This window comes from Sebastes fasciatus, chromosome 2, assembly GCF_043250625.1.
Source record: "Sebastes fasciatus isolate fSebFas1 chromosome 2, fSebFas1.pri, whole genome shotgun sequence".
Classification (NCBI taxonomy): domain Eukaryota; kingdom Metazoa; phylum Chordata; class Actinopteri; order Perciformes; family Sebastidae; genus Sebastes; species Sebastes fasciatus.
The window spans coordinates 37,564,950-37,575,599 of record NC_133796.1 but is presented as its reverse complement, the minus strand read 5'-3'; the positions used below and the strand labels follow the sequence as shown (position 1 = coordinate 37,575,599).

General features: G+C 41.8%; 1 protein-coding gene across 1 annotated transcript; it reads right to left on the bottom strand.

Annotated features, from left to right (window-relative positions):
• Nucleotides 1-351: 351 nt before the first annotated feature.
• LOC141760173 (carbohydrate sulfotransferase 1-like) lies at nucleotides 352-8,469 on the bottom strand. The gene is made up of 2 exons (XM_074622760.1): nucleotides 8,097-8,469; nucleotides 352-6,385 (listed from the first exon to the last, which is right to left on the bottom strand). The coding sequence occupies exon 2, from the start codon at nucleotides 6,337-6,339 to the stop codon at nucleotides 5,053-5,055; it is 1,287 nt and encodes a 428-aa protein (XP_074478861.1). The 5' UTR covers nucleotides 6,340-6,385; nucleotides 8,097-8,469; the 3' UTR covers nucleotides 352-5,052.
• Between the last annotated feature and the right edge of the window lie 2,181 nt (nucleotides 8,470-10,650).

The following is a 10,650-nucleotide window of genomic DNA, read 5'->3' as shown; positions in this document are numbered from 1 at the left end:
AAACTTTCTCATTTCTGTTGTGGCCACCTCCAAAAGCTAATGCAGATTTTCCCCAGAACAAAAAATATTATTGTCATCCGCAAGTAAAACAAAATCCAGTGTCCTTGATACCCTACATATGTCATTTATATACAAAATAAACAGTTTTGGACCCAATACCGACCCCTGTGGCACTTTTTTTAAATCTATAAATACTCCTACTGCATACTCCTTGTGATCAATACAACTGGTAATTTAGCTCTATTAATGCCATTGTGAATGATAAGTTACAGATGTAGGTTAGTGGGGTTACAATGCCGCCAATGACTTTCTTGACTAGTGTCATATCGATTCCATTCCAGTCAGTAGATGTTTTACTCTTGCACTTGTTACCTATAAGGGCAAAAAAACTGGATATTTTGTGTATGCAAACCTAGTCATTGTTAATTAGCGAGCTTTAGAAGTGCTGGTAGGTGTATTTTGTTACCGCCAGACGGAGTCAGACAAGCTGTTTCAACCTGTTTCCACTCTTTGTGCTGAGCTAAGATTTGTACCTTTATTTATTCAGGGGGAGAGTCACTGAGAGCAATGCTCTCTTTTTCTAGAAAGCCCTGATCACATTCACACAAGTTACACATTCACACCTGGAAGCTGCCCAGTAAAACCAGTCTGATCTTGCTGGACACTGAGCAGCTCCACTGGAGCAGTTGGAGGTTAAGGGCCTTGCTCAAGGGCACTTCAGTGGTGGTAATGAGGGAGGGGCAAGCACCGCTCTTTCACTTTCCCCCACCCAAATTTATCCTGCCGGTTCCGGGGGATTGAACCGGCGACCAACTGGCTTCTCTAACCTTTAGGCCACCACTGCCCCAAGATAACCAGCTGCTAGTTGTAGCTTCATATTTTAACGCACAAAATAGTATCAATCCTCTCATCTAACTCTCCGACAGGAAGCAGATATGTCCCGAAATGTCAAACTACTCCTTTAATTGCTCAAAGACATCATATGTATGTACACACGCCCAGCTTTGCAGCATTTTTCCAGTTTAAAAAAAAATTAAAAGTATGCCGAGCACATCCAAAAGATTCCGAGGTAAAGTGAAAAACAGAGAGTGAGCACTGAAGCAAAGGGACAATCCCCTGAGATCTCAGTAAGAAAGAAAGAGGTGGATGATGGAGAAAGCACAGGCAGAGAGAGAGAGAGAGAGAGAGAGAGAGAGAGAGAGAGGGGGGAGGGGGGGGGGGGGGGGTTTGCCTCCAGCTTCGGCACAGAGGAGGATCAAAGGTTTGTGCTCTGCATCTCAATGGACATCCGGTCACCAATACTGATGAGCCCGGGTGTGTGATGCTCCATTCACAGGGTTTATATCTTATGGGTAAACAAGTGGTCATTGCATGGGAATCAATGGGCGTCTCTGCACCCGTGTTGTTTGACCGCACAGTCATTTGCAGTGATGCCATCCGTTGAAATCAAAAATTCAAAGTCAGGATTGTAAAAAGCAAAACTGACAAAAAAAAAGATCAGTGTTCAGGACAGACATTACTTTGATCGGGGTATACCTGCACATTTAGCATATTATTACTACAATTTCACTTAATGCATTTTAACTTGTTTTGTGACATCATGGCGGATCTGAAAAATAATTTTTGTGTCAAATACATTAGTTTATACCTTTTGTAATTTTCTGTAATAAAGTGGCAATTAATAATAATAATAACAATTAACCCCCTGCTATCTTTGAGAAGCTGCCCCTGTTTTTCTCTGTGGCGTTTCTCTGAGCCAATATGGTCATCTGCAGTGTGTTTACCAATATCACTCTGAAAGGTGTTTACTCTGCATTTTGTAGGTGCAGCTGTGCGTTGTGCACACACCCCCTTGACAATGTAAACCGACATTCAATTTAAGCTGCTACAGTAACAGAAAGACATTTAGAAAAGCAATGATCACGTATTCCGCACACGAACTGGCAAGACAGTTTGCCAAACTAACCACTGCATAAGCAGGTAAACACGCCGTCGAATACATAAACCACCTGCGGGGATGTTTACCAGAACATTTGCTGCTTGTTCCAGGTCTCAAATCCATAATCTACTTTTTGCAGCAATAATGGTCCGAGAGTCCAGCAATATCAAACAGCTTAAAATGTGATTAATTTTACAGCAGATATTGGCAAATTATTTCAATTTTATTTTGTGCTTGAGTTCAGGAATGTTATGTAAATTGGTTTAAAAAATCAAAAGCCTGCTTTTGTACAGAAATAAATCAAAATAAGTAACATCGTGTTCAGTACTTTGGCATCTGTCCAGTGTGCGCAGCATTATTTTAAGGAGTAGAAAAAAGAAAAAAAAGGACATTACTTTACGTGACTGTGGTGTTCTATATATTCAGCTGTGACCTTCTACCCTTTAACATGGTCTGGTTGAAACAGCAGGCCAACTGCTTCTATAATGATCAGAGGATTTGTCCCAGATTATGGACATCATCATTACTGTAATGCTCTTTTTATATGTGATCTAATGTGGGTGTAGTTTGTGAATGTGTTTGCGTGTACAGTGTAAGCTATCCACCCATCCTGGGAAAAAAAAAAATGGGAATCTGCGGTGCAATCTATTCTACAAAGACATATCTTCCTCACTTATGAATCTTTCATGTGGAGGATAAACATAGATCCAATGTGAATTGTTTAAAGAGATGGACTTGAGAGAGAATGCATACGCTATTTTTATTCCGGGATGTTTTCTGTTTTCATACCTTCCTCTGCTTATCAGGTGACATGAAAACAAGGAAATCCTTTACTGTTTAATGGCCTTTACACTCCGGGGAACGTGACGAATAAACGGCACGGAAATGCGAAATACTCCCCTGCGAATACTTCGCAACAAATCTATTCATATCTAACCTGACCCACCGTATGGTTTTGTTGCACAGAATCATCAATCAGAGAAGCTGTCATTGGAAAATGATTGGATGAACAATCTGTCAATCAAACTCTTGCCAAAGCCAGTCAGGAGAAGAGCAAAAAACATCACACAAACATACTTGAAGCCTGAGAAGATGGATTTTCATGTGATATGTTATCTCGCGATTCTCGTGTCCTGAGAATCCAGCTGCAGTGATAAGATAAAATCATACCGGCAGTGATGCAAATTTGCGACAGTTGCAACACTTTTTCAACTACAGATTCAAATGGATTTGCGCAGGCAGAGGACCAACCACCAGGATCATATTGACCCAGAGTACTGTCTGGCACTCTGTCTGAGGTAAATTGTTGTATAGCCTAAACTACGGTAAGCTATTTAGCAAAACACTCTGAGTGAGTTTGTCTCTGGTAAACAGTTATGCAAGTGTATGTCTAGGTAGCTTTTATTGTGAAAGATAAGATCTGAATTAATTCCGCTGAAAGCGAAATCCCCCCCCCCCCCGGTGTGTAAAAGCCTTAACCGATGAGTTAATGTCTTACCATCAATGGATGACAGTAGCATAAACATGTTTAATTTGAAGACAAAAAAGGCCATGTCAACATGGGACCCTTCGGTGTCTTATTTTGAAAGGCTTAAGACCCTTCCCCAAAATTAGGCAGGCACTGTAATTTGATTCGTCATGATTAGCTCACCGCAGGAACCGCTCGTGATTGAGCGCTCTACACACTAGAATGTAGTGTTAACTGATGGTAAATAAGCCAATATACTTGAACACCCACAAATCTGTTTATATTTCAAAGCATGTATATGTATCTTTTCCTATGTGAAATGGTCAATTAATTAATTTGTATGTATGTTTTCTTTTATGAATTTTGTATACATTGTTTTTTACTTATTTATTTTGTATTTATTTATTTATTATAATTATTTTTTTTATCTCATTACTAAATTTTTAACCATCATTCCCTGTGTATATATGCCATTATATGTTATTTTATCTAGGCAGTGGTTGGGGGTGGGAGAAAGTGAAAATGCTCTATGATATCTGTGAATAATGTTCTTTTTCTTAAAGAAAAATATTATAAAAAAGAGAAGGCCATGTCGGTAGGCGTTTCTCGCAGCAGACAGTTTGACTTGTCATGGTAGGAAAAGCACGTTACTAATAATACTAGTAATAACACTAACGATGGCTCTGTTCTATCCGAGTGTTGCAGTGAGAGTGAGCCAGCATGCACGATACCACGACCCTCAAATCAAAACAGCTGAATGGAATTCAGCCATCGATAATTTCATTATTTACACCTGTGCTTTTACTGTGACATGTCAAAATGTCTTCTGTGAAAAAAAAGCCTATTTTACACCGTAAATGATTTAGAATAAATGGACTCTACAAATTAAAAACATAAAACTGACAAATGCTTTTCTTCATCAGAATGCTTCAGTGTCTGCTTGACACCTATATAGTGTCTACATCCGTGTTTTTTTTTAATGCTGTAATCATCTTGAAAGATGTGATGTATTCTCTAAGTACCTACGGTAATGAAGATTTTTGACATTATCTCTCATTAGTGTGTGTTTGTCTGTCACAGATGGTTGTAAATCCTCTGATGAAACACAAGTGACCTCCAGTGGGATTCTGTCCCTTTAACTTGAGAGCCTATTAATTGTCTGCAATTATCCGTTGCAAGCGAGGCATCTGTCGGAAGTATCTCCTCTCTTCCCACATGGATACAAATGCCATAGTGGTAAAGGTTGACTGCGACATTCACTATTTATTGCACAGTAGGGCTCGTACAGTCCAAATTTGCCATCACACGGTCTAAAATAAACACGTCTCCCGTCCCATCCCATGTTTTTGAAGGGCAACATTTGACTTTTGTTGAAACAACAACTTGCATACAGGAAATTAATGATTCCTGTATTTCATGGGAAAACAAAATCATTTGTAAACTAGCTCGTTTGATTACTTTGTGTTTAAAGTGTGCTGTTCTGTATCAATGGGGAATAATCCATAGTTCCCTCGGTGCATTCAAAATCTTTAAAGTTTAGTGCAAAGTTGAAGAAACAAAATTACAGAAACAAAACCGACACCAAGGAAATTATAAGGCAACAATTATAAATATATCAAAAATAGTCATTAGAGAACTATCTTTGTTACAAAAACGGTACAAAAGTTTTGTCCTGTACGAGTGAGAGGGACATGTTTTTCAGTTCCTCTACTGATTTCACAGCCTTGTATCCCAGCTGGTGAAACACTTTTTGACACACAGTCTGTGTGTACTCTACCATGTCATAAGACAGTTTCAAACGCCAGCTCTCTGCGTTAGCTGCCGAGTCCCTCACTGTACCATACTTGTGTTTCGCTGAGGGGTCACTGCTGCCCCGAGTGTTTGCATATATCCAGTCTTCCACGGTTTTATCCATAGTCAGCCCCAGGAAGTCATAGATCTCCTTTGTCTTGAGAAGCGGGTTTCTGGCCAAATCCTCATAGCGAACCAAGATGTATTTCCCTTTCAGCCAATAGGGATGACTGAGACCAGTAGAAACAGAACTGAGAAAGTCTTCACAGACAACAGTGAGCTGACTCAAGTCTAGATTGTAGGGCCTTCGCCCCGTGGCCCTCCAAATACGCCACAGACGATACGTATCCCTGAATGTCTCGATCCGTGATGACAGGATGCCTCGCGGGTCTCTGACCAGCTGAATCACTTTGATATTCATCCGCGGGTCTTCCACCAAAGCGCGTAGATCTCCAATCTCCGGCACCCGGACAATTTTGATCGCCACGTGTCGCTTCTCGCGGCACGCCTCCGTTGCTGAGGTCATATTCAGAGACGCGCATTTCTTAACGCAGTCCCCTTCTTCGACATTCACATCGGTGGGACCAAAGGCATCGCATACGGGCTGCTGGCACATCGCTCGGCTGGCGCCGCGACGGAACAGTTTATCCGTGGTGTGGTTCGTGGGCGTCGGTTTGATGTAGCTCTCCAGGAAATAGAGGTCGCAGCCGTACAGGCTACGCAGGAGGTCCCGACTGGCGCCCAGCATCACGCGCCGGTCCGCGGGATTGCGGCTGTGCGACAGACGCGGAATCAGCGTGGCCTGAACATGATAGAGAGGCTCGAACAGGTAGAACACCTCCTGGTGCTGGTTGAGCAGCTGGCCGACAAACGAGGAGCCGCTGCGGGTGGTGGCCAGGACCAGGATGTGCAGTTTGCGTGTGGCATTGATGGAGAAGTAAGGGTAGTCGTCGCAGCCTCCACCGCCTGCTGCTCCTCGCTCAAAGGGAGGCTCTGTCTCCTGGCCCCCCAGACCACAGTTCTGGGGGCTGGGCAACGGGCACAGCTGGAAAGGCTTGGAGGTGAGTGTCCGGATGGCCGTGTACTGGATGGCAATGGAGGCCAAGGCCAGTAGAATCACTGCCTTCCAGGAACATTGCATGGCTGAACCACTTCATTTAGACACAGCGGTCCATGCCAGGTCCTCCCTGTGAACAAATCAGTGTCTTTTTATTCTTAAAAAATGATTGTATTTGTCTGTTTCATTAATTTTTTGTGTCTAACAGAATACGTTTCTAGGTGTCTCTACCTAAAACAAGATCACTTACTGCCCCTAAAAGGACGATTGATATTACATATTTGACACTACAATTAGACACAGTACAGTGGAGAGAGGAGAACATTACAATAAAATCTAATTTGAATATACCAATTAACGGTGGGACAGCTTGTATTGTGATTAATTTTAGAAATGAGGGTGAGTCATCATCAGTGGGTTGAACATACACAGCAGGCTATAATTTATTTATGATTTCAGGGGACAAAAGGCGAGATTTTCATTCACATTTGGACTCACGTTGAAGGCAGGGTTGAACATTTTACTATATGCTGCTGAATAGTAAAAGAAAAAGAGCAGTCCTTAATATTAATATAATAAAGACTGCTGTAGCCACAAGACTCCCAGAGTCCCATGACTTAATTATTTAATTTGTCTCCTGTTTCTCTCCTTCCGATGCCTCATTTTTTTTTTTTTTGAAAATCAAAATAGATAAAAGGGAGAATTCTGAGCTCTTACTTTTGGTTCCTATCCAATCAACTGATACTGACATGTACAGCAATCTGTAACAGACTGTATACAGTTGTGTTTTAAAATAGCTTTTACCTGAATATTAAAGCAATATTGATTATATGTCTGTAGCATGCTTTATAGGTTCAAACACTCACCATATAATCAGTATTAGGGACACAAAATACTTCACCAAGTACATAATACTACAGACTATACAGCAGCACACCCCATACATCCACCCTCCAAGCTCCTACATGTCTGTAATTCAAGGACCGTGTTTTGCCTGATTGGAGCATGTAAGCATTGTGCTGTATTCCACTTGTTCATCATCATGAGGGTTGAAAAAAAAGGCCAGCCCAGAGAGGTAAACAATAGTTTAAAGCTTCACTGCCAATGTCATGTCAAGGGGAAACGATGCTGCAAGTGGAGAATAATCACAGAGAAAAAAACCTGTCCCATTCAGATATATATATATATATATATATATATATATATATATATATATATTTTATAAATAACACTGTAGCATCACATACTGAGGCCTTGATGCAGGGAGCTGCATGTGATGGTAAAAAAATAAAAGAAGGATCATCACTTCAGAAGCCATGCATGCACGAGACTTGTAAGGTCCAAAAAAGAAATGATGCATCAGGGTCTGACTCCAAAGCACAGTGTGTGGAGGAGGGCTATACTCTAAAAATAACTCCAAAAAAAAATAATAATAATCCCAGAATTGTTTCATGAAAGCAGATACAAATCTATTTTTCCTCCCACTCTCTGTGCGTGTGTGGAGGAGATGGACAGTGTTGATGATGGTTTTGCTTTATACTCTAGCAATACTGACAGGAAACTCTTATAGAATGCTTTCTTCTCATAGACGTTTGGAATGAAAAAAAAAGCCCACTATGCTGCAGCAGGAACAGGTTTCCTGACAGAGATTTTTTTCCGTGATGCAGACATCCTCACTGCGATAAGACACAACACACATAGCGCAAATGATGAAGCGCATCCCACCCAGCCAGCCTCCAAGTGTTCCAAAATACCCAAAACAAAAGCAGTGCATGAAGCAGCCAATCTGATAGATAGAGAGAGACACAGTGAAATGATGGAGTAAAAACTCCCGTTTATACCTTGTTGGTAGTTGTATATCTCATGATGCGCTGCGCGTCCATGAATCACTGCTGTTTTCCTCTCCTCCACCGCCGCCACACCGTGCGCTCCCTCTCCGGTACGAGAGAAGAAATGCGCCTGGCGGAGCTGGATCTTCCATGTAACGGTGGTGGTGGTGGTTGCAAGTCGGGTTTTGAGTTGAACGGTTGGCTTCAGAAAAAATAGAATAGAAAAAAGTCCCGTTGAAGCGGTTTATTATGATGTAGTAGCAGCAGCAGCCAGGCGGTGAGGAAAAAGCGACAGAACCGGGATCCCCTTATATGATGCTGCAAGAGAGGCTGCGAGTGTGTGAGGTACACAAGGAGCGACTGTCTGGACCAAACCTAACCCCTCCCCCTTTCCACCTGCCTCTCTCTCTCTCTCTCTCTCTCTCTCCTCTCTCTCTCTCTCTCTCTCTCTCTCTCTCTCTCTCTCGCTCTCTCTCTCTCTCTCTCTCTCTCTCTCTCTCTCTCTCTCACACACATCATCATCCTCAGTCTCTTGCCTGCCACATCACACACTCACATACCACCCCCCACCCTCCTCTTCACAAGCAAATCAGCTGTTTCCACCCAGCCAATGTGGCACAGAGAGTTCACACCGATTCCATCAATTTTCAATTATGTGCAAAAATGTTTGATTGTTTTGTGCATGAAACCACCATTATTTATTTATTTTTTCCAAAAAATAACGGACTTTCGCTCAGGAGACAGGTGTTCGTGTCCCATGTGAAACCAGAATTCGACGTTGATTTATTTGTCATGCAAGTTACATACTTAAGTTGCGCCATTTCCGGAGTTATTTTAAACCAAACCACAATCTTTTTTCTAAACCTAACCAAGTCAATATTTTCCTTACTAAGTAGTTTTGTTGCCTAATCCTAACCAAGTCAATATTTTCCTTACTAAGTAGTTCTGTTGCCTAAACCTAAGGAAGTTGTTTCCTGTGAAGACGGAAGTTTATTTTGAAAAGACTGTATGCATGTAACGAGCGGAAATTGACCCGTGTTGCTGGACATTGGTAGGAAAATAAACAAAAAAGAAGGAATAACTTTTTCGTAAGAACCGTTGTATGGGAATAAGTTGGTTACTTTCCACCACTGGCGATTGCCACGTGTTTAGTGACGCTGTCTGTTCACTTGAGATCACTTGCACTATCAAAGACAAACGTCTGCCCCATCAGGTCTTTGATTGAATTTCTTTTTAGGGCCCGAGCACGAAAGTGCCAGGACCCAAACGGTGTCCTCCAGGAAACCTCTTGTTTTTCTAAGGATTATTATTTTTCTGCCGCGAGATCGCATTTTTGAGGCACTTAGGAGGCACGAAAACTCACGAAAAGTGGAAGACTCATCAGAACTGGCGCGAAGTTCAAAGTTCTGTAGTGATTGGGCTCTGGTGTCGCCAGCAGGCTCGATAGCGCCCCCTAATGCAGGCAGGTTTTCAGAGAAAGCTACTACGATCTTCACGAAATTCAAGTAGGTCATTGCTCACATCTTCAAAGGCAGATTAAATATTTTCTGGATTTTTTCGGCCAACAGGAAGTCAGCCATCTTGGATTTCATGTGTGATTTTAAAATTTACGAACACATGTTTGAGGACTTTAGGATGCACAAAAATTCATGAAACTTTACACACGCATCTACATTTGTAATTACTTTGATTTGGTGGTGTAATTGGGCTTAGGCATGGCATGTTGGCTCTTTAGCGCCCCCTTATGTCTTTTAGCCTTTGAACATACCTTGATGTACTCGAAGATTCATGAAAGTTGGTAAAAAGATGGACATATGTGAACTGTACGTGAATATACAGCGATTGGGTTCAGCTTCTTAAGCGGGCTCCATAGCGCCCCCTAACGCCAAAGACTAAGGCCTAAGGCCATAGTTTGGACAAAGTTGATCCTATATTCATGAAATGTGGTAGGTACATCCTGCTAATTATTTCAGACATATTCCTCATTAGGTTTCATTAGCTCCGCCCACCCGGAAGTCGGCCATCTTAAATTTTGTGTGTTTTTCATGTATTTTATGCATACTTTTACAAACTCCTCCTTGAGACTTCATCGGATTTGCGTCAAATTTGGCTGGTATAACCCTCAAACTAATGTGACGCTACATTATGAAGGAATCTTTGATCGCTCGAACGGTGATGTCATAGGTTATGTGAGAAGACGCTATTTTTCACTTTATAAGTATGGAACTTTACGATACTCCTCCTAGAGGATTCAAGAGAGCCATCTCAAAGTCGAGCAGCAGAATCACAACACCTTCACAATGCTAAATTGCGAAGCTTTTGTGTTTTCGCGAAACGGCGTTGTTGGTGCGGCGCGGCGAATTTCGATGTTTCGAGATGACACAGGAGGCTGTTGTAACTTGACTTTACATATTCCAATCTGCCCCTAATTTCGCAAGCTGGATAAGAGTTCAGGCCTGAAATCATATACGTTCCATTATTGAGTTATGGTGATAGAGCCACCTACTGGCTACAAGAAATGGTTGTATAATGCCACCCACCCTCATAGAAGTGCCTTTTAAGGATG

Excerpts from the sequence above, each read along its gene's own strand:
- LOC141760173 (XM_074622760.1), bottom strand. The coding sequence starts at position 6,339 with ATGCAATGTTCCTGGAAGGCAGTGATTCTACTGGCCTTGGCCTCCATT.